This window comes from Rhineura floridana, chromosome 2, assembly GCF_030035675.1.
Source record: "Rhineura floridana isolate rRhiFlo1 chromosome 2, rRhiFlo1.hap2, whole genome shotgun sequence".
NCBI classification, from domain to species: domain Eukaryota; kingdom Metazoa; phylum Chordata; class Lepidosauria; order Squamata; family Rhineuridae; genus Rhineura; species Rhineura floridana.
The window spans coordinates 194562030-194586316 of record NC_084481.1 but is presented as its reverse complement, the minus strand read 5'-3'; the positions used below and the strand labels follow the sequence as shown (position 1 = coordinate 194586316).

General features: G+C 42.9%; 1 protein-coding gene across 8 annotated transcripts in view; it reads right to left on the bottom strand.

Moving 5' to 3' along the window:
• The window catches only part of ADCK1 (aarF domain containing kinase 1), a 163783-nt gene that overhangs the window by 5661 nt on the left and 133835 nt on the right, over positions 1 to 24287 (bottom strand). For all 8 annotated transcript variants that reach the window (XM_061611860.1, XM_061611855.1, XM_061611856.1 and 5 more), the window contains 2 exons: positions 18748 to 18864; positions 787 to 936 (listed from right to left, as the gene is read on the bottom strand). In XM_061611860.1, the coding sequence (XP_061467844.1) occupies positions 787 to 936; positions 18748 to 18864 (267 nt within the window). The remainder of the gene's footprint in view (positions 1 to 786; positions 937 to 18747; positions 18865 to 24287) is intronic.

Sequence of the window (24287 nt, the reverse complement as noted above, 5' to 3'; positions counted from 1 at the left end):
AATATGAATAAGAAATAGGTTGTCCTGTGTCACCGTTTTAATTCACACACAGGCAAATGGCTACGTCTTCAACAGAACACTTGTGACCATGACTGGCATCTACCTTGAGTGGCAACTGTACCCCTAGGGTGCACCCCAGGTGAAATAGGAAAATGATGCCCTCTTTGCTGTGAGTCCTACAGCTTGTACTCTTGACAGTCTTGTTCACCCACTCTCCTTGGCCCTGTAGTATATATTCCCTAAGCTACAGCAATTTGCACCATTCAGGCAGCCTGCCACCTTCTGCTGGGTTTCTCCTCTCACCACTCTCCTTTCTATGAGTCACAGCCCTCAACCTCTGATGAGTTGCTGCTACCCAGGCATCCACACCTTAGGTCAACCTTCCCCAACCTGGTGCCCTCCTAGAAGTTGTTGGACTAAAACTCTCATCATCCCCTGACCATTGGCCATGCTGATTGCAGCTAATGGGAGTTGCAGTCCAACAGCATCTGGAAGGCACCAAGTTGCGGAAGGCTGCCTTAGGTACCCCCACCTCCACCCCAGCCTCACTGGATTCCTTGCCCATTCCCTCTCTCCTACAGCCTGCACATTCCTTGGATCACCACAACATCCATCTTCTCTTCATCCTTCCTTGTTCCTAAGGAGGAGGAACACAGACATCCAAATCTCACTGGGAAAGAACAACCTATGCCATCCACTGCCACAGCAAAAGACCTGGCTGAGTTCTGGCCTCTGTACAGATGGCCCTACTTCTCTCCCCATCTGCTCCCACTGCCCTCTGCTTACCTGATAGAGCCCATGGTCCAGTAGTATAATGTGTGTCTTGCCTGTACTTGGGCACTTTTTCACCAGCACATTGCCAGGGTGTGGGTCACAGTGCACGAAGCCATTGACAAAGATCATTTCACTGTACAGCTTCCCCAGGTTGCAAGAGATCTGAGCAGGGAAAAAAGGGAGCCAGACTGTGAAACACGGCTCCGGCAAGCAACAGAGCCAAGGGCAGAGAACAATAACTATTGGGAAGAAAGGTGCCACCTACTGGCGTGGCAAGGGAGTAGCAAATGCAGGCATCCTCCTCACATTCTGACGGCTCCAGAAATAGAGGGGAAATGTGACAGTATCAACCTAAAGATTTAACACGGATATGAGTGTGTAGGGAAAGTGTTTGCTGTGCCTCTTAAAGGCAGAATACAAAGAGTACAAAGTGGGGTTTTTTACATATGAAGACCTCCTCAAGGCATCCTGGGCACAGAGAGCCAAGTAAACTTGGAACAAAGTGAGAAGTGTTTCTTGGACTAAATAAAGGTCTAATAAGGATAGAATCAGAAACACTGGCACATTTTTTTTCTTTTGGGGGCACACTTTCAAACAAACAAAGGAATAAGTGGGAAGTCAGGAAGGTGAAAAGAACCATTGAAAAGCAGAGCTGAAATGTCCACCTGAATGACGTTTCATATGTTATGCACAGGTAACTCTGGTTTTGCCTCTGAGAGGTCACTCAGCAGAGAGCTGTGGTGTCCCTATGAAGATGCACATATTGGTACATAGTTATGTGTTACATTCACATGTCATACTTTTAGGTGTACATTTAAAATATCTTATGTGTATGAAATATGTGAAGTAGTCTTCAATGGAGACAAAGTGTATCTACCTTTTAACCTTCATTTCAGCGAGACAGATGTATAGGCTGCATTCAAAAGCGATGTAAGAATCCTATTTTGTCTTTTACATAGGTGAGTATCATTCATGTGGCATGTAATGCAGGCAATAGGAACATTTTAAAATACAAACTATTATTTCAACACATCTGCTTATTTTGACCTAAAGATCTGTTGGATGCAATTTTTTTCATTATAGTGTACAATCCTAATTTTATAGATACACAATAGTAGTTGTAGATTTCCTTTTTTGTCATGGGGGACTGGAGTAGGACTGCCACTGAAAATAGCAGCAGGGCAGGAAAACACATAATAATGATATCAGGACATGGATTCACTATTCACTAATGGTTTCACTATTAAGAAGAAGAGAGAAATCAACACAAGACTGTGGTTTCAGCAGCAGCCCTATGTATATCGTAACATGTAGTTCCACCCTCACAGGCTGTTAACATTTGAACATGCTTAATTCTGCAGTAATACAATGCTATCCTACAGCCATGGAAAATACTTTGAAAAATGATTTAAATGCCTTTTCTGATAGTGGTCATGATTCTCCCCCCCCCCCATGATGTCTACAAAGATGAAGCAACACCGTAAGACTGTTTATATCATTCTGTCACTGCCTGTAATCCCCCTTCATCAACCCTTCACCCCAATTGTTTCCTTATCGGCACACCATTTTATTAAAGTTAAAAGCCAGAGTCAGGAAACGGCCCCAGAGCTTTGCATCTCACTTTCACAGTGTGTGTGAGGAAAGGGATACACTTCTTCCCTTTATAATAAACCACCCGCGCACAAGCATGTATGTGTCTGTGTGTGCACGCACACGCACGCACGCACGCACACACACACACAAACACACACAGAGAACCATTGTCTGACAACCTCTTCCCCCAGCAAGATACAAACAGCCTCGCAGCAGGTTTCCCAAAAGGCAATTAAAAGACAATTATTACAAAAGATCCTTAACACATCACCAAACACATAGTATAAGCAACAAACTATAAAAAGTGTTTCAGGAAAAGGAGGGAGATTCTGCACAGGCACCAGCAATGAGCCATGTGCCCAACACTTCCCATACAAAATGGAGATTCTTCTTTTTTAATTTAAAGTTTAACAAAACATCCACTGTCTTCATACAAAATATAAAATAGCCCCATCATCAACTCTTACCCCCCCCCTTCCATGTGGCCCTATAGCCAGACTGGAAGCCAACATGTGCTTACAAACAAATACACACAGAAAGGACAAAAATAACAGACGGGCAGGTGAGATGAGCCAGGAGCTTTCATCAAAGGGGACTGTATTTCAAAGATCTCCAAGAATGCAGCCCATATGTTCACACATTATTCTGATTTAGAAGTCACTGCCCACAAATGTGAAAAACAATGACCCCGCTTTTGAAAGCTCTGGCAGAGCCAGAGCAGAAGGAAACCAAAGGATCCATCCATTGTTTTTCAAATGGCATTCTAGGGAATCCTGGTATTCTCTGGACCCTTATCAAAACTCCTCAGTAAGAAGACCAGCAATGGCAGACATCTTCCTGGAAAGAGCGTTTGCCCCCCATATCTGATCTTATTCTACAGCAGGCAGCTGCAGGAGAGTGTCAGTTGTGTTCTAGGCCATGATCATATAGGCCAATAATGAAGCCCAACAAGCCTGGCAAGGGTTCCATGTGTGCACCTAGAACATGCCCCAGAATCCTTGCAACTCACTGGGCTTCTAAGGCAGACATTCCACTGCAGAGCATCTTGTACTCAAGGCCAGATTCTTCCATTTCACTTCATAACCTGACATGTAGATGCATCATTTACAATACCAACTGAAACAGTCTCCTTCACCACACTACTAGCAGATCAAGCCATATCACTAGAAGCTGACAAGTGGCTTTTACTGAAATGGCAGGTGCAAGGTAACTTGATAAACATTTAAAAGCTTCACATATTAAATACCCAGACTTGAAGTGTAGAATCAGAGAGGGTAGAAGAAGAGTTTAAGAAGACACTTCTAGGAGTTTATGTTCAAATTCGAGATGTGCCTGAGAGGTGCTGTACCTCATGATTATTATTAACAAATTATTGTTATTAGTGCCATACAGAGATTAAAAAACCCAAACACAATCCCTGTTTGCAAACTGCAAGCTTACAATCTAATATACACAATACAAAAGGAAATGGATTGTGAGGGACCCAGAAAGTAAACAAATCCAGGTTCTAGGTCTTTATAAGAGAGGGAGAGAGAGGGAGAGAGGGAGGGAGAGAGAGAGAGGGAGAGAGAGGGAGAGAGGGAGGGAGAGAGAGGGGGGGGAGGGAGAGAGAGAGAGAGAGAGAGAGAGAGAGAGAGAGTGCTATTATGTAAATATCTATTCCCCAGGACTTAGATTTAGGTGCTGCACAGTGAAGGCTGGTCCATTAGGGCATATGCAGCGGTGCCCCACCAAGTTCCACCTGTCTACCTTCTTACTTCCACCCAGTCCAGGGGGTGGTCCTCCCTTTCGCCTTCCTCTTCCTTAGGATCAGCATTGACCTTGTAGAACTCAGCAGGGAGGAGGATAGGGACAAAACTAGAATTAGTTAGCTTTGCCTGTCAGTGTCTCTGGCTCCATCTACTGTTGGGCTCTTTGCATTCTGCTCCACCACTCTCAATGGGCACCAGCCACCCCTGGTGCTACAACCAGCTTTGCAAGTCTGGGGCAAGCTGGCAGTCACTGGGATTCATCTTTGGAATCAGTTTCAGCCGCAAAAATAAACATGCTAAAGTGGTTGCATAGGCTGCAACCATAGCCTGAGTATAGAAGACCTGACTTGCAGGCAGAGGGCGGCAAAATGAATGTTCAGATCTGAAGCTGACCCTGCACAAAAGGCTGGGAGCCAATCAAGGCTTGAAAATGCTCTGAGGGAACCGCCGGCTTCTTCACTGGGTTCCCACAATGGCTGAGTGCCAAAGGCCTGTGCCTCTAGGGCCTCAGCCTCTAGACCGACAGAGGCCAGCCCTTGACAGTACCTTTAATCCAATAAGCATTTCTCTCTTGGTCCCAGGGATGTCGCTTACATAAAGTAAGGTGGGCTGGACTGAACGGGGAGAATAGTGAAGCAAAGAGACATATCCATAAGGGTTGTTTTCCATGTTAGATGGACTGCTCATTATTCAAGGAGATGGCGTGAAGCAGAGAGACACCACCTCCCACCTGTGCAGCATCCCAGAAAGCAGTAAGCTTGCTGGGATTCTGAGCACATCAGGGCCAAGGCGGTAGTGTGAGCACTGGCAGAAATTTAAATTTGTTCATCAACATTAATCACCAAGTTGTGATAATAAGAAGCACTATCTGTGTCCAGTGTGTGAGGGAGAGGTAGCATATATATCACCCAGGCAAAGCGTGCTGCCCGGCTCTCCCTGTGAATTTCCCTGTTCAAGGTGAGGAGACTCCGTGCGCATGGGTAAGAAAGCCAGTACCACAGTGTCTTTGTGCATGCCAATGTATCTGAATATGCTTGCTCAGATATCCTCTTTCACAAATGTGCACATGCAACTGTGAGTTTGCGGGAGAGTCTATTTACTATCAATATTTTTAGACTGCCCTTCGATCATACTCCCACAGACAGTTTAGAAAAAGGATGAAACAATTAAGATCCAAACACAAAAAAGAAAAAAGGGGGGGAAGCTAAGAGCCCCAAAATGAAAGAAACACAACATAAAAGAGTTAGCAGGATTAAATTACATCTAAAAAGCTTTGGAAGATAAAAAGGTCCTTGCCTGGCACTGAAGGACAATAAAGTATATGCCAGGCTAATGTTTCTGGGGAGAACTGGGGTGTCACCACTGAAAAGGCTCCTTCTTTGACAGCCACCCACCTCAACTTAGATGGTGGGGGCACCTGCAGGAGGTCCTCCCTTAAAGATCATAAATGTAAGGGCAGCTGGCTCTGGCTAAAGTGCTAATAAATCTGACATCAGCTGTAAATCTGTGCCCATCAAGAGACTGGAGAATAAAAATTTACAATGAAATATCATTTTGCTGCATTTGCCTCTTTTGAGTTTGCCTTCAGGCATGAACAAAATCCAATGGCAAAAAAAGAAAGAAATGATAAATGTCAAAATATTACACTGTATTAATGACAGGATGAATGCTCATTTAATTAGGGAACAGCAGCTGCAACATTTAATTTTCTGGACCGATCAGCCAATCAGCAGTAAGCAAGGAAGCTTGAATTTCATGTATATTGGGATCAAAGCAGAAGCTGGTGATGCTGCAAACGGGGATAAGGAGGTCAAAAAATAAATGGGGGAATCTGACTTTTTATCTCTTCTCACAGCCTCAGTGGGTGTATCTATGCTACAGAATTATCTGTCAGCAATTTCTATTTCCCCACACACAGAACTACAACTCCCAAGGCTCCTTAGGGAAAAGGACAGCCTGCTAAACCCACATAAACCGGTAGTACAGATACCCTGTCAAATAAACTGCAACCTGTTTCAGCTTTGGAGCCTGGAAAGGGTGATTGTTGGACCCTCTAAGCCCCTTAGCTCCTATCGCTGCTGGTGACCTCTATTCCACTAAGACTACATGACAGTCAAAGAAATAACATTAAATAAAGTAAGAGGAATTGTAACAAAATGCCATCAGTTGATTTGGAGAGAATAATATTCAGGCAGTGTATTTTTATATGTTGGTCTGCACAAATCCAAAAAAATTACAAAGAACAAAGTAAAACAAAGTGAACCCCCCAAAGCAGAGAGACTGCAGCTGTTAGCCAGTTCAATCTGCACCTTTAAAGCTACACTTTCTTATGTGGGGACTGTCCATGGTGGGAATGCCTCCCCAGCTGAGAGATGCCTGGTAGCCTTGAAGGTGCTAGTCAGGCCAGCTGGCAGCCTGCCTGTGAAGGACCAGAAGCCACTGAGCTGCCATATGAGGGAGAGAAGGGTTGAGAGATAGAGGTAAAGGAGGGGGGCCTAGAGGACGTAGCATCATGAAAACACAGGAGCATCAGACGCTGTCTACGAGGAATGGAATCCATTGGCCAATGCCAGTTAGAAAGCATTCCGTGACCTAACAGACTGGTATTGATTCTAGTTCATTTTTTGTCCGCTAACTGGTGCTTTTATGGATCTGGGGTTTTCTTCCTCTCACCAAAAAAAAAAATGGATACAGTATTTATATCGATATTTTGAAAGGACATAGAGATACAATTATCATTCTTAATACTGTTAGTTTCAAGGCGGATTTTTTTAAAAAATTCATTTTTGAAAATAGCTGTGGAAAGTCGCAACATAAAAACCCAATTTGCAATACTAGAGAAAAAGTGAATTAATGGAAAATTTGGCACCAAATCTGAATTGGGTGGAATTCTAGCACATCCCTACTATCTACATTGCCTGGCAGCAGGGTTTCAGGCACAGGTCTCCCCCAGCCCTACTTGAGGATGCCAGGGATTGAACCTGGGACCTTCTGCATGCAAGGCAAATGCTCTGCCACTAAGCCACAGCCCTTCTCCAAAGAACAACAAGCTTCTTCCCCCCCCCGAAGCGCATGCGTGCCATCAACCAAGATGGCATCAGAGGCATCAGGCCCTTAGGTTGATGGCAGGCATGTGCATGCAGCACGGCCACCATTTACCACAGCAGGAGAGGTAGGTGGCACATGCGGGCAGGCACCATGGGACCAGGGCAGGCTGGTGCCCAAGGGCCCAGTCATGCCTGGTGCCAGCCCTGTTTGTTCCATTCACATTTTGATATGAATCTACATAATTTGCCCTTGCCAAATAGTGAACCAAAATGCAGCCGTCCTTCAAAATTCTTACTTCTCCAAATTTTGCAATTCAATTCTCCGGAAAAAAATCCTACAAAAAGCATATATCAGGAGAAAGTGTGCAAAATATGTGTATATTAGTGAAAAATTGGCAAAACTACATTAAATTAGGAGAAATGCCCCTTCTATTATGAGTTTCCGCCGGGCCTTGAAGACCTGGCTCTTCAGGCAGGCTTTTGGGGTGGGCTAGATTTTATCTTCATTGTTTTTAGATTTTCAATGTCTAGGTATTATATGCCTATGTTGTTCGTCGCCCAGAGTGGCTGGACAGCCAGCCAGATGGGCGACTAATAAATTCTATAAATAAATAAATTAAAAAAAATAGCATGCAAAAATGCAAGTGTTAGAAGAAATACAGACAAAATGTGTATGAATTGTCATGAGGACTTTTTTTAAAAAAAGTTTGCAGATTGGTGCAAACAAATGTAAATTTGGAAAAATAAGAAACTAAGAGAAACTGAAATTGATAGATTCCTCATCCTTAGGACCTTGGATCATCACTAAATTCCCATATTTTTAGGTGTGTTCAGGATAAAACTCAAAAGAGCAAACGTATTTACAATGAAAATAAAAATAACTCTGTTTCTTTTAAAATCTAAATTCATTATCTCCCCCACACTTCCACCTGACATGATCCAAAAATATTTTACAAAAAGTGGGGGATCTAGCTCTTCATTACAGGAGAAAAGTGGGTAGGGAAAAATTTAAGCATGCATCCCATCCATCTCTTCAAATCACTTTGCAGCAGAGAATAAGTGGTCAGAGTTCGCAGATTCAGGCTTGCTACGAAAAGTACAAATCAGCCTCAATTACCAGATTCTTCTACTGACAAATCCCCACAAGATGTCATTAAGAAAGAATCTGCAACCCATCAGGAATCCCAGGCTTGTGGTGGCTCAGGCAGCACCAAAATGTCCTCAAGTTCCCAAAGAGCACTGTTTCCAAAGAGTACAGGAAAGGACCTTGCAACAAAATGACAGTTCTCAGCTTGCTTCTAGGACACCAATCTTTAAGGGAAACCATCTATCAGTTTTGGCTGATAATATAAATGGGTCAGGTGTGGAGCTAGTATCCCACTGTTTAGCTCAAAACACTGAGGACTAGAAACTGTTTAATGACAAAGATTGAAATTCTAACCCAGTAACATGGAAAGCATAGCACAACTGTGTCTTGGTCACCCCAATGTGCATGGTGTCTGCCTCTGGAATGGTGTTATGTGCTGAACATACTATAGCCCACTGAACATTGGAAAGTCTTACATGGAACACATAGTTCAATACAGGATCTGTTCATTTCTTTCCTCTATTTATTCCTGTCTCTTTCAATTTAGAACAGATACTAGCTGTTGGCCCTAATTCAGCCCTAATATTTGCCAATTATTTTAAGAGACAGCGACACTAACTTCTATTGATCTCATTAAAAGTAAAGGTCGTGATGTAGCTCATTTCTCAGGGCTCAATATTACCTCCTCAGGCCAAAAGAATGGCATTGATTTTAGAACTTTAATCGAAGGTTAATTGGATTAGCAAGCATGGTTTTTAAAATATATATATATTGCAAGTCCCCAATCATGTTGGTGTGAAATTAGCAAACTAGTTGGTGTGAAATGTAGGGGCCTGGGCACAACTTGCTTGCTCATCATCACAACTCTGCAACATCCCTTATTAATGAAACCGTAGGACCACATAAAAAGTACAGTCAGAAAACATGGAGGATTTGTCCTCTAGGAGAGTAGATGACACAGCAAAGGAGCAATATTTTTAATGAGAAGTTATCAATATAAGGTTGCTTTGCATTTGTAGAGTGTTTGATTGAGACAAAGAGGTAATGTATACAGCTAGACAACTGGCCCAAAGAGTTGGTTCATCACTAATGGAGGGGGGAAAGTCTATTTTTAAATCAACCACAGAACCAGTATTTTTGGCTTGGTCTGCGCATATAGCTGAGTGATGTGGAAGAATCTTGAGATGGTAGAATGAATTATTCTACTTCAGATTACAGATGGGGGAGGTACCATTTATGGAGGCTACCTTGTGTAAAAAGAACTCCACACAAAAATAACACCTGTCTCCCTGATGTGCTAGTTATCTACAGAAGCATTTTTTTAAAAAAGAACCAAAGTGGGGAACTCCACTTTGGTCATGAGTCAAAGTCTGGGTCTGTACATGCAGCATTATGAGGTAGAAATGAGGTTCTGGAGTTCTGAGGTAGTAGAATGGACTCTGCCACTTTACGCTATCATAAAGCGACAAGAGTCCATTCTACTACCTCAGAACTCCAGAACCTCATTTCTACCTCATAATGCTGCATGTACAGACCCAGACTTTGACTTATGACCAAAGTGGAGTTCCTCACTCTCAATATGTGCCTGGCTTCTCACTATATCATGATGTTATGGATCAAACCAGTGACTCCATATCACATGACTCTGTTCTAAGACTTTGGCCAACAAAGATCTTCCTTTTGGAATACTGAAATGACAACTCACCAATACCATTTGGGTGGTACAGGTCATCCCTCTTGAGACAACAAATGACAAGAAAGAATACGCTTATGATGAGGTAAAGGGAGTGGCAGACTGACTTCCTAGGTTCTAGTCTCAGTATGTGGCCAGGTTTGCTTTGAGGCCTGTGGGTGGAAATGGAAATGGACTGCCTTCAAGTTGATTCTGACTTATGGTGACCCTACAAATAGGGTTTTCATAAGAGGTATTCAGAGGTGATTTACCATTGCCTTCCTCTGAGGCTGAGAGGCTGTGACTGGCCCAAGATCACCCAGTGAGCTTCATGGCTGTGTGGGGATTTGAACCCTGGTCTGTCAGATCGTAGTCCAACACACTAACCACTACACCACACTGGCTCTCAGACCTGTGAGTAAATCCCTCTTATTCAGTGCCACCAGTTCCTAACTGGTAGAATCTCACTAGCCAGTTACAAAGTCCATTAATGTTTGGAGGGGTACTTTGAGATCTTGAGAAAAGAAGGCTTAAGGAAGGACAAAGAGCTGTTGACTGCTTATTTACACACAGAGAGAAAAGGTTTTGAAACTGCTGTGAAAAGCTTGAAATGCACAATTCACAGCCATCACACAGGAGGGGAGAGGAAGAGAATAGTTGCAATACAGAGCACATATACCTGCAATAATGCACTTACATTTGTTATTACTAGAATCAGAATTCTTGCTTGACATGAACAGCCTCTCCAACACATCACAGAACGTAAAATATCATTTCTGTGATTGCTATAACTAACTGATGGTAACAGAAAATCACTAGTTCTGACAACCAAATGGAACCTAACAAGTGGGAGTCAGAGCTGTCCTAATCAGTAATGCTGGGCAAATCTTTTGGTTGTAGTACAACATGCTTTATCTAAAAGGCTTGGAGGTGGAGGCACAATCAAATTGAACAGAGGTGTTACTAATGTATTACTGGATGAAATGGGGCTATATAAAAAAAATACAAGGAATTCAGCTAACTACAGCAAAGAAGCAAGATCTATAGAATGGAGACTCTTGCTATATATTTGACACCAGCAGCTTGCACATGATGACTGAATCTTTAGTGCTGAACCAAAAATTTCTTGTGCATTTTTAACCATCTATTTTACATTAATTAATGAGAAAAGAAATGGAATTTGGAAGAGAAAATCTGGGTGACATTCTCATGGGTGGGATGCTGGGTTCTTGTTGTGCTTACCTTACTTTCAAGGTGGTTGATGGGTTTTGCGGGTGCCCTTCATTTTGTTCTATAAATGATTTGTCCAGTGGTCTGCATCTGCAGCCTTCCGAAATCCCTGCACTTCCTGAAAACCCCAGGATGTCCTCAGGTGGGGTTGCTTGTAAGCACAGCAAGCTGGAGAGACTATCTATTGTGCTCCTGACAGCTGCTCATTGTTTGTTTATATATCTTTTTTTACTTTTAAAGAAATCAGTGCAGACTGGTTTTTTTAAAAAAGGAAAAACTTCCCTTAAAAACAAAAGCAGCAACCTTATCAATTTCAGGCACTTGGTAGCCAAACTCCCTGGCTTCCCATGCTTCGATTAAAGCTTAGAGGAAGATGTCATGAGGTAACTCCTCCCAAAGGGCTTTCATATCAGAAAGCACAGGCAACCAGGACCTTGGAACAGTAAGGTAAGCTCAGCCCCACATCCACCAAAATTAAAGCACTCTGCAATGAGGCAAAAAAACCAGATGCTTCTTTCATGGGAGAAGAAAACTTGTGATGTAAAGTTTGGCTCAGCACTGTACTCACTAACTCTGCTTCACCCCCCTCCCCCAAGACTGGCTGCAATGTGTCTTTGAACTCTGATCATGCCTGTTGCTAAAGATGTTTTTGCTGTTGTTTGCCTGGATCGAGAATAGAGAGAGGTGTGTGAGTGTGTGTAGAAACTGGCCTACTGTACAAAAGTAAAATGTACCCTTGCTGCTCCAGCCACTTTTGCCTCTGGCCCCACTCGCCACTGGAAGCGGCCCTTGGAAGGTTACTCAGAAGGGAATGTGGCCCTTGGGCTGAAAAAGCTTCCCCACCCCTGCTTGAATGTATCTCCTCCCTTGGTAACTAAGGAGACTGCTACACCTGAAGACAGACGCTCCGTAACTGTGAAGTCTTTGCAGCTATGTAACATAATCTTTGTAATGGAGCCTGAGCAATTACGAGGGGGTTAGTTTATTAATTAATTAATTTGTATACCAAAATATTCTTCCAGCCCCTGGACCACACGTTGGAGAGCAGAGTAGGAATATTTGGCTACTCCCTGATCTCAATACATTCACCAATTTCTTAGTTCCCCAGCTATGTTCTCATTCTAGGCTGCACTCGCACATGAATAAGTAACAGGCAGATATCTCAGTGTTTGCACTTGTCTTTAGAAATCAAAGGCTTCTCTGATTAAATGCCATTACAGTCCAGCGCTCGGACGCATCCAGAGAGATTAATGTGCTTTTGGGCAGCTTTAATGATAATCCTGCTACAGACAGCATTAAGTAAATGTCAGTAACCTGGTTGGAAGGGAGCTTTCACCTCAGGGATCCTTTCCATTTAGAGAAGAGAGTCTCAGTCTGCTTTTCAAGGCTGTATTGCTCTACAAAAGGAAGCCTGCTTAGCAAAGATTCCTCTCTGCTCTTCCCAGATACATATGGCAAGACTTACTTCAGGGAAAGTGAGGTGGCAGGCATACAATCGTGGGTCCACAGAGTAGTAGAACATAGCAGAAGCTTCATGTTTAATTCCTCAGTACCCTCAGTTTAAGGAAACAAAATAGTTCTTGGCAGAGTTGGAAAAGACTTTGGAAACTGACTGCAAGGCAGGGTAGACAGTGCTGGGTAGATGACCAATGGTCTGAGTCAGTACAAAGAAGTTTCATATGTTCATATCTGGTAGAGAAAAATTGAGATTTTTGAGAGCATATGAAGCTGCTTTACACAGAATCAGCCCATTGGTCCATCTAAGCCCAGCATTCTCTACTCTAATTGGCAGCAGTTCTCTAAGGCCTCAGACAGGGTTCTTCCCCAGCCCTACTGCCTGAGAACTTTTGAACTTTTGGGGGGTGGATGTGGTCCAGAAAGGCATCAAATAAATAAATAAATAAATAAATAAATCTGGAACCTTCTGTACACAAAGAATGTGATCCATCACTGAGTGATGGCTGAGGCCCACTTGTAAATATGGGCCATATGACTAATTAAAAAAATGTAAGCTATCTTGAGAATGTGTATGAGCTTGTGTGGAAAAAAGCACACACACTATATTATGAATAGGTAGGCTATGTGGTTCACAGCCAAACAGTTCACAGAAATGTTTCAGAAAAACACAAGAATACCCCTGCAGGATTAGACAGTAGTCAGCTTCACGTATCCAACAACAATCCAGGATGATTTTAAGGTCATTACTCCCTATTATAAATGCAGAGGCAAAGCTTATATAAGAAAGGAAATTACCACCCTTAGATAATAGGAGTATTCCTGATGATATAGGATAAGGAAGTGGGCCCAAGCCAGCCTAATGACAGCAAAGTTACAGATACAAACTGCCTTCTGAAGTGCAAACTACTCTCTCAGAGAACTCTCTTTCTCTCAAATGTCAGAATGACTAAGGCTTGAGCCTCAAGGAGCCTCATTTGACAGTAAGCTCCACTAGAATCAAAATGACTTATTTTTGAATAAAAGTGGGTAGGTCTGGACTATAAATATTCTGCAAGGAATATACAATGCAAAATAAACATGTTTGGGTACCTGGCATGTCTGCAATAACATCAGGCCTATGGAAGTGGGTGTCCACCTTCTAATTACAGGGGGAAAGACAGGATAAATCATTGTTTATTTTAACAGTTTCTTCAAAACAACTAGTCTGCCTGTTTAGCTGTCCTGTAGGGAGCACTGAGGAGTATGGGAGATCAACTGCAGCCTGCTATTGGCTTATTAAGGATGCTAGCAAATGCCCATCATTGTGATGGGCAAAATGTGCATAGGAGGGTTTGTAAATACCAAAGGCCTCTGCAGGGTATAGTGTGGGACAATGCACCCTCCCATGATTTCCCTTCACTGCAACCGTGTACTCAAGTGAAGGGCTGTTCTTTACTACGCAGGAATGAATAGCACACATTTATTCATACGGCAGAAAGGAAAGTGGTGCACTCAGGGACAACACTTAGGTGAGTGCTGGATCTGCTCCCTGGCCTTTGGTGAACTCAGTGACTTCATAGTCCTATTTCATTTTGCATAGCCCCATCATACAGTTTGCATAGTAGTTTCTTGGTCATGCCAGAGTGAGACAGAATGTTAGGAGCTGACTTTTATATACATCTAGATTATAGCTATGGAGGCATATGAAGGCAATGAGGCAGTGATTCTGAGTACTAATTTCCCTTCATGCTACTGGCAATTAGTGCATTAATGTGATTTGTGTGAGCTTACTTACATTTGTGAGAAATTCCTTCTAGTGGAAAGTAGGAGAATAAAGATGTAGCCTCTTGGAATGAACACATGACTAGACTCTCCCTCTGGATACATTTTGGAATGTCTGTTATTGATGCAGAGTGTACTCTGCCTCAGAATAAAACAGATGACAGAGGAGGGAGCATCCAGACTTCTGAGATAGACAGACAGATGGATTAAGTACAATTGATTTTACGCCGGAGCTCTTTGATAGCTAGTCAGCCAAGTGGCATTTTGACACTCATCAATAGTGCACAGGGGGAAAGGTAGGCAGCAGTGATTCAATCAGAGTTCACTGACTTGGAGGGCAAAGTTGACAGGCGGAACCTACCCGTTTCTTGCAAATAAGACCAGAGTTCTCAACTAAGAGAGATCAACTATTAAACAACTCTGAGAATTGTAGCATCCTAACAACTCTCAGCATCCTTAACAAACTGCAGTTCCCAGGATACTTTGGGAGAAGACATGGCTATTTCAAGTGGTAAGATACTGCTTTAGATGTATAGTGTAGATGGGCCTCTGAATATGTGAACACTTTTACGCTTTTCAGAGAAACTCCCTCAACAAAAAATCAAAGAAAAGGAAGGAGGCTTTAATTTCAACCCTAGAAGACAGCAAGCTGTTACCAGGGATGACAGCCTGAATTTTGCAGTGCTATTAGTAGCCACTGCAACAATATTGCATCTTCTAATGACAATGCTTTTTTACACCCTGAAGATCACCCTGTACCACTTAGATTCCCTTAGGTCAAGTTGCAGAAAGTGCAAAGCAGAGCCTTCTAATTTGTGTCACCCACCATCTGGAACTCTCTGCTCTTCCCTATATGTTTTTCATCACTAGCGAAAGACAATGCCATTTTGACATACATTTGCTGAGTTCCATTGTTGTTTGTTTGTTTTATCTTACTGATTGTTTTAAAATGAGGTTTTAATTATTATTTTAATTCTGTATGTCAGTCTAAGTAGCTTTGAGCTGAAAAGACAATTGAAGAATGTGCTAAATAAAGAATAAAACATAAAGGAAATAATTATATTCAGGGGAGAAAACCAGTGATCCTTTAGGCTATACCATTCCACACATTGCACCAAACACTGCTCCAAACATCCACCAATGAAGTGAGGTTCTCTCTGACAAAGATTTCTATCGCCTGCTTTATGCAATTCTGCAACAACAGAAAACCTTGAGGTGTTAAGAAGATTCTCTGATCCTAACAGAGAACTAGAGTATGTCATCCAACCATGGATTGAGGACTCTCCTATAGAGGCATCAATACAGTGATTATTATACAGCCACAAGAGTGGCTGTATACTACATTCAGCATGGATTTTTCGCATTCTGCAATGTTAAATTAAAAATACCCCCATGCCATTCTGATGCTTCCCATAAGCTCATTTCAAAACAAAACCTCACAAAACTTATAGTCCTGAATTCAGAAATGCTTGCTCCAGTGGCCAGAGTGGTTTAACAGTCAGCTACTCTGATTGAAGCTCTGTGAGGGGAACAGTGCGTCTCCTAGCAACTCTCAGCACCCTTCACTACACTTCCCAGGATTCTTTGGGAGAAGCCATGACTGTCTAAAGTGAAATAAAGGTCTGGTGTGGATGTGGCCAGGGACAGCTTTGGTTTAAATTTGGGTGGGAGGCTACATGTGCCTGCTGTAGAATAAAAAGGTGGGGGAAACCCTGAAAAAGAATGATACTGTTCACAATGCTGCCCTGGGCTCCTGCTGGGAGGAAGGGTGGAATATAAATCAAATAATAAATAAATAAATAAATGTTTTCCTTTTGGAAAGGAAAGGGGGTTCTCCTCTGCCCAGTGCCCACCCATCCAATCTTCTCCCCTCCCCCTTCCTCCCTCCCCTCCCTCCCTCCTCCTCCTCCCCTCCCCCAGGTCAGTTTCACCTATCCTAAGCATGATTAAAAAATGAAATGGACTGCCTTCAAGTCGATTCCAACTTGTGGCGACCCTATGAATAGGGTTTTCATGGTAAGCGGTATTCAGAGGGGGTTTACTATTGCCTTCCTCTGAGGCTGAGAGGCACTGACTGGCCCAAGGTCACCCAATGAGCTTCATGGTTATGTGGGGATTCAAACCCTGGTCTCCCATGTTGTAGTCCAACACTCTAACCACTATGTCACACAGCTCTCACATAAGAACATACAAAACTGTATTATGCTGAATTAGACCACTGGTCCACTTAGCCCAGTAGCAGCTCTCCAGCCTCTCAAGCAGAGGTGTTTCCTAGCACATGCCATCTGAGGTCCTTTTTTAAAAAAAAAAACACTTGGAGATGTCAGGAATTGAACCTAGCATTTTCAGCATGCAAAACATGTGTTCTGCCACTGAGCCCAAATTAAGATCATCATCATTGATTTGTACGTCACTTTTCTGGGCCAAACTATGTTCAAAGTGGCGCACAACATCAGAAGAGTGTACATAAAGAAACATAATGTTTCAAGATAATGCTTTTAACAATTACAAGATGTAACAAAATTTTAAATAGCTGTACACATTTTAATAGGTTAATCAAAGCATCTCATCTTAGTAAAGATTCAACAACCCACTGGCCCAAGGTCACCCAGTGAGCTTCATGGCTGTGTGGGGATTCGAACCCTGGTCTCCTAGGTCGTAGTCCAACACCTTAACCACTATTGCACAGGAGTAAATCCCACTGAACTCAAAAAGCATGCAAATGATCAAACCTGTCCTGCCCTCCTCCACCCTCCTATTCCCTCTCTCTTGCCCCTTCCTTCACCGCTCCCTCCCCCTCCCCTTCCCCTTCCCTCCCCTTTCCTTCACCTCTCCCTCTCCCCCATCCCCTTCCACTCTCCTCCTTTCCCCCCCTCCTCCTCCACTCCACCCTCACCCTCCCCCATGGTCAGTTTTACCTGTCCTAGGACTACTGCCTCTCAGCCTCAGAGGAAGGCAATGGTAAACCACCTCTGAATGCCGCTTGCCATGAAAACCCTATTCATAGGATCGCCATAAGTCGGAATTGACTTGAAGGCAGTCCATTTCATTTTCATGCATGATTTCATGGGAATAAATCCCACTGAACTCAATAAGCATGCAAATGATCAAACCTGCCCTCCCCTCCTCATCCCATCATCTCCCTTTTGCCCCTTCCCTCCGCCTTCCTTCGCCCCTCCCCTTCCAATCCCCTTTCTGCTTCCCTCTCCCCCCTTCCTCCTTCCCTCTACTCCTCCTCCTCTACCAGGATCAGTTTTACCATCTTAGCCATGATTGCAAGGGAGTAAATCCCACTGAACTCAATTAAGCATGCAAATGATCATTCCTGCCTTTCCCCTCCTTCCCCTCTCCTCTCCCTTCCTCCTCTCTTCCCCTCTTCCTTCTTCCTCCTCCCCACCCACTCCAGGCTTCCCTCCCCATGGTCAGTTTTACCCCATCCTAAGCATGATTGCACGGGAGTAAATCCCACTGAACTCAATAAACATGCAAATGATCAAACCTGCCCTCTTCTTCCTCCTCCTCTTGGCACGTTACCAAATTCTTCCAAACTACACAGCAAGTGGATTGGACTGTGAAAAACCAGCCCAAATGGTGTTTGCATTTTTGACAAATTTGTAGGGCAGTACAATATCTCAGAGAGGAGGTCAGGTCTCCTGCTCCCCTGGTGCATTCACTGTAGCTGCCCAATTCCCCTGCTTTTAAAAGCTTGATAAAAATATCTGTTGGCTATAGGTACATTCTTAAACCGCAAGTTTTTTGCCTATTAGTGAATCAATATTTGTTCTTTGCTTCTAAATTACTCTTACACTATTACCTTGTGCCACACCACTTTACTTCAGTAACAGCTAGTGATGTTACCATTTCTATTTCTCCATATCACCATCACTACTTGTTGGCAGCACATTGCACCAATGCTTTGCCATCTTGACTGGCTCACTGTTCATTTGCAGGCCCAATTGAGGGTGCTGGTTTGGCCCTTTGAAGCCTTTCACGGCCTGGGACCAGAGTACCTGGAGGACCACCTCTTTCCAGATGGACCCATCTGGACCTTGACATATCTGGAAGGCATTTGTCAAGCACAACTACCAAGTGAGGTGTGGCGGTAGTCATGGATCTTTTCCAGATGTGGAACGCCTACTCCAGGGATGGCTAGCATCTACCTTGGTGTCAATTTGGTACCAAGGGAAAACCTTTGTTTTCCTAGGTTTTTTAACCTGTTTAACCTGTTTTTACTCTCCACAACCATTTTTAACACTGTATTTATATTTCTTTGTTTTTATTGCTATCAGCTTTTAAACTGCTTAATCTAAATTGCTTTATACAGTAGCCGAGAGAGAGAGAGAGAGAGAGAGAGAGAGAGAGAGAGAACATTACCTCATTGACATTGATGCCATTTTTCTCCATGTAGGGCTTGTCATTCACCTGCCCACCTTCCATGAACTCCATGAAAAGAACACGCCTTGTTGAGAGCTCCCAATAAATCTTAGGGACCTGAAACAGAATGTAACTCTCTGAATACCACAAGATAACAGGAATAGAAGAGAAAGTGTGTATGAGAAATGGAGGTTCAGTAACCAAGGTGGAGAGCTTGCAGAACTGGCCCTTGAAAGAAGCACACACAAAACTCTTGACAAAGGCCTTAACATAACTCGATATAAGTTAAGCCCTCAGGGGTGGCTCCACCATTAGGCAAAGGGAGGCAGCCATCTCAGATACTGGGGGGACAAGGAGGTACTGGAGGACAGGGTTGTGTGTTCCAGGCAACCTGCCCCACATCCCCTAAACCACCCTGCTGTCCTTCAATGTGGCAGCAGGCACATTTCTCTCCATGTTATATCCCACAAGAATTTCCTGTGGTGTGGGGATTAACAGATGGACATCAAAAGAAGGTTCTGCAAGCCCTTTTAATGCCTAAGATATTGCAGGGCTGGAAGGGCAAACTTTCACCATCTATCACCTAGTGGTTTGAAGATCTTACTGCCCTTTCTATGTTTGAACTTATGGTTTATAGACAACTATTTGGACGGCTTCAATTAATGTACTGTGTATGTTTAAAACAGGACTAATGGAATATTCTTCTCCATGTCAGCAGGCAACACATTTTTGTTATTGGTTTTAATCATTATTTTTATTATTATCCTTATTACTTGGCTTTTTTCTTCTTCTTTTGGTTACAACTACAAATAAAAAAATTGATTTTAAAAATTTTCCCATCATCAGCACTGACACACGATTCTAGTCAGCTTGTATACTTTGAAAGGAGGGATTACACCTTGTCCTCTGCCTCAGGCAGCAAAATGTCTTGGGCCAGTTTTGTAAGCTCTAATTTTGGGATGGAAACGCACTTACTGTTCTACCAGTTCTAGTGTGTCTCCACCTCTCTTTTTTACCCCCACCCGTTTTTATTGTAAAATCTGGTGGGAGCAACGTGAGTGTATTTTTAAAAAATTTGCTTCTAAGAGATTTCACAACTGATCACCCGATTAACCTGTTCCCGCTCCAGGTGTGGGTAATGGAAATGCTTTGATTTGGAGACTAGTGTGTTTACAGCCTTGGTTACTGAACCATCATTTTGTTTTTTGTTGTGTGGTTGGAATGGTGAAAGGTGACATGTGGGGAAAGTATTGAAAGTTTGTGATGTCCTTTTAATTTCTGTGATTGAGGCTGTCTTACTGGATCAGCCCAAGGCCCTGTAAAATAAAGGCCAGCATTTGGTTTCCAGTAGAAGCCAGCCAGCAGCCTAAGAACCCCAAACCTGAATGACAACTGGGAAACACAGTGGAAAGTTCCCAGGATTCTGCAGAGTCATGCTTTAGAACAAAAGCATACTTGAGAGCAGAAAGAGTGTGTGTGTTTTTAAGTACCCCAAGAGCAGAGTTGGTGACTTCTATATCAATTCAAGCAAGCTGGACCTTTCTGTTTTTTAAGTATGAATGTGTAAATAGAGCACATCTGCTCAACTAAAGTAACTTCTCTTCAGCGCTATGTTATCTATACTATCTTTCAGTAAATATATTATGCTTGTCAACAGACAGACGTGCAGCAAACCAAATCTCGTCCTTCACTCTCCTAATTTTGGTTAATATCCAGCTAAATCATACTCAGAGTAAATCCACTGAAATTAATTTGCTTGTCCACTAATTTCAATGGATCTATTCTGAATATGGTTTAACACTGGATATCTATCACCCTTTGAATGCTAAACCTGGGTGGGCTATCCTCCAGAACCCTCTCTCAGGAATGCAACCCTAATTAGGTATTGTATCTGACTTGGTTTGGTCCTTTAAAACATAGGCTTATATTCACCCAAGTCCTACACAGAGTAGATTAATTGAAATTAATGGACTTATGTTAGCCATTAACTTCAATGGGTCTATCCCAGAGCTGTAGCTAGGGAGTATTTCCCCTAAAATTATCCTGCCCTACACTAAAAAAAATATTTTGCAAAAATAAATAATTAACTTTATTACATACAAAAAAAATATTCCCCTTCTAACTCATTTATGCCCCCACCCGGACTTTTCGGCTGGCTACAGACCTGGTCTGCTCTGAGTAAGATTAGCATTGAATACTCTCTATGCTTATTGCTACTGGGAACTTCCGAGCTGGCACAGGGAAGTATTAAAGGAGTTTGGAGGCAGAAATCACCCATTGCCAACAATCAAAGAGAAGAACAAGGCAAAGCTTGTGTTCCCAAATGCCATTCTGCCTAGTCAGATTCTGTTGCTGCAAACATGTATCACTAAACAAGCTAGTGTGGTTCGGCAAAGAGAAAGTTTGGTACCGAATCGCAAAACCCTGGGTTCAGCCCCACCTTTCTCTTGGATAATCCAGGGCAGCACAGAGCTTGGTGGTAGAGCAAATGCTTTGTCTGCAGAAGGCCCCTGGTTCAGTCCCTGTCATTTCCAAGCAGGATAGGGGAAAAGTCCTGTCTGAAACTCTGGAGAGCTACTGCCAGTCAGTATAAACAATACTGCTCTTAGATGGATCAATGGTTTAATTCAGTATAAGGCAGTTTTATATGTTCACATATGTTTTTACAAGTGTACCTGGAGAGAGCCAATGTGGCAAAATGGTTAGAGTGTTGGATATGACCCTGGGAGTCCACGGTTCAAATCCGCACTCAGCCATGAAGCTCACTAGGTGACCCTGGGCTAATCACTGCATCTCAGTCTAACTAACCTCACAGGGTTGTTGTAAGGATAAAACGCAGAGAAGGATAACCACGTATGCCACCTTGAGCTCCTTGGAGGAAAGTCGGGGTATAAAGACAATAATAAATAAATGAAATCACCTGAGGACATGACATTATGAAAGACCTGTAAATGTGCATTTGAATAAGCTGTGCATCTGCCCTGACCTCTGCCCTGAGCTTCTTGAATATCTAACCCTTCTTAGGGGTTGCTACCTGTTGCAGAAGCAGCCATTCAGGGGAGAGCCACATCTCTCATTTCTTATGCACAGTGCACATTTAACATTGCTCTCTCAGTAATAAATAATCCTGATCTGTATTTCAACAGCATCCCTCTGAGCACAGATGTAGCCAGACTGACAAGACCCATGCACAGGCCTCCAGGCTATCACATCAGCTAAGGGAGGGGGAAGGGGAAAATAGCGCTTCACAATTAGCAAGCAACCAGTGAAGTTTTAGCAGTCAGCAGTGCAGGAGAAAAGGAGGTAAGCCAAGGTAATGTTAGGATAGCATAGCGCATAAGGCACCTGAGCCCAGCTGTCAGAATGCACAGTTCAGCTCCCTTGGAGCCTTACACTACCTTCCATAAAACTACATACTAAGCATTTCATAGACCATAATTCCTGACCTTTCTGTCAGGTACATCCAAGAGGTATTTTCCAACCTCTGTTGGCCAATCATTGGTTGCCTCTCCTGTTGTTGTTTTTTCCTTACTGTGGTTTACCAACCACAACCACCTAGGCCTGGGATCCATTCACTGGTGCCGCTTCGAAAGCATTGCATTGACGTAACAGGCCAGTATCAATTTGAGATCATTCTTTGACCGCTATCTACTGCTTTTACCGATCCATTTTTTTCCTCCCACTAAATATTGACATCAATATTTTGAAAGGAAATATTGATAAATAAACATGATATAATTCTCATTCTTAATATCAATATTTTAGAGGCAGATTTTTTTTAAAAAAAATCATTTTTGAAAATAGCCAGAGACAATCGCTACATAAAAATCTGATCCGCAACTATAGAGAATAAGTAAATTAATGGAAAATTTGGTACCAAATCCAAACTGGGCAGAATTCTAGCATGTCCCTACCACCATCCCACACACAGTGGGAGTTCAGTAAAGAACAGGCAGTAGTACACAGGGAGAAAGATGCCTCAATTGCTTTGTTCTGCTTCCTGGAACTTAACAAATGAATGAATGAACGAATAAACAAAAGTCTTAACCGAATGAAATGGTCCTCCCAGGTAAATATGTACAGAATTGCAGGCTGCAATCCTATACACAAGGAGGGGCTAGCCTATGGTCTTTCAGAAGTTTTGAACTACAACTCCCATAATCCCTTACTATGGGCCATGCTGGTTGCTGCTAATGGAAACATCAGGTGGGCCACAGATTAGCTACCCCTTGTATACACACAACTGTTAAAGTAGTAAGGTAATTTTGAGACTGAGGCAAATATACTGTATATATTTCAATCCTCCTCCAACTTAGTTTTTCTTGGGAAGAGGGGGCCCTTTTCCTGGGAAAAAAATAGCTCCAACATATTGCTAAGTTCCATTTCTATGCCACTACTCGTTGGTCTGGATTTGCAAACTCTCTTTCTCCAGGGCTATATCACTGAAACTTTTCAGCATCTCAGTCCACAGCACATGGCAAAAGACTTGCTGAAGCCATGCATCATGCTCAGAATCATCACTAAGCCCCCTTTTCATTTCACATTAAAAAAACAACCAACGGCCTATGTACACTGACCCTGACTCTTACAGTTTTCCCAGCCCCTGCTGTTACCGTGCACTGGCTTTTAAATCCCTTGATCCCAAAGGCTGTAGCTTATTTTTACCCTGAGTCAACATTTATCCCCCTTTCAAAATTTACAGCAGCAGTCAACGGTCATTATTAAGCTGTGTATAAGTCTCACTCACACAAAGTCATACACTTTGGCAAGCTTAAATTATGCACAGACATTTGGCCCTAATGCCTGTGGGTGGAAACAATTTATCTCTGGCTTTACAAGCTCAACTGGGTTCACAGTAAGAAATCCACTCCCCAGCTGTGCTAGGGGATTTTTTTTCCGTCCAGGAAAATATACAGGATTTATACAGGAGCCCAACTCCCTTGTTGCCTTTGGGGTTGATGAAAACGTACTGAAATCGACAGGTTGGACAGGGGAAATCTGTTATTTAGCCATTTTTGCAGCAATTTGTTATTATTCCCTAAATCGATATTGCAGCGACTCTTTAACCCAGCGAGGATGTGATTGGCTGTCTCCATGGGGATTTGCTCCACACTCTTCTACTTGTTACAGCAGCAGTGGATGCAGCTCCCCAAGGCACAACATGCTTGATAAACATTCGCTTAGAATGAGCCATCAGCCTTTGGCCTTTTGCGCCCTTTTAAGGCCTGTTTGTTTAGCATTACACACAGAATAATTCCTGCAGAGTGTCACTGGCCTGCAGTCAGGTTTAGAAAGGGCTGGCTCACCTACAGATTTTGAGAAGGTAAGGAGAGAAGCTTCACACCCTTGGTAAACTCATATGGTTTTGGGTGTGTGAGCATGACTGTTGCCTCACGGTTTCCGAAGAGAAACAAACAAGTAACAGCAAATTACAGGAGTGCTTATGTAGGCAAATGCATGCCTACAGAAACGTGCTTGTTTACAATCCAGGTATGTGTGCGTGCGTCAATGAATGTGACAAAAGCAGTGGGAGCACACAG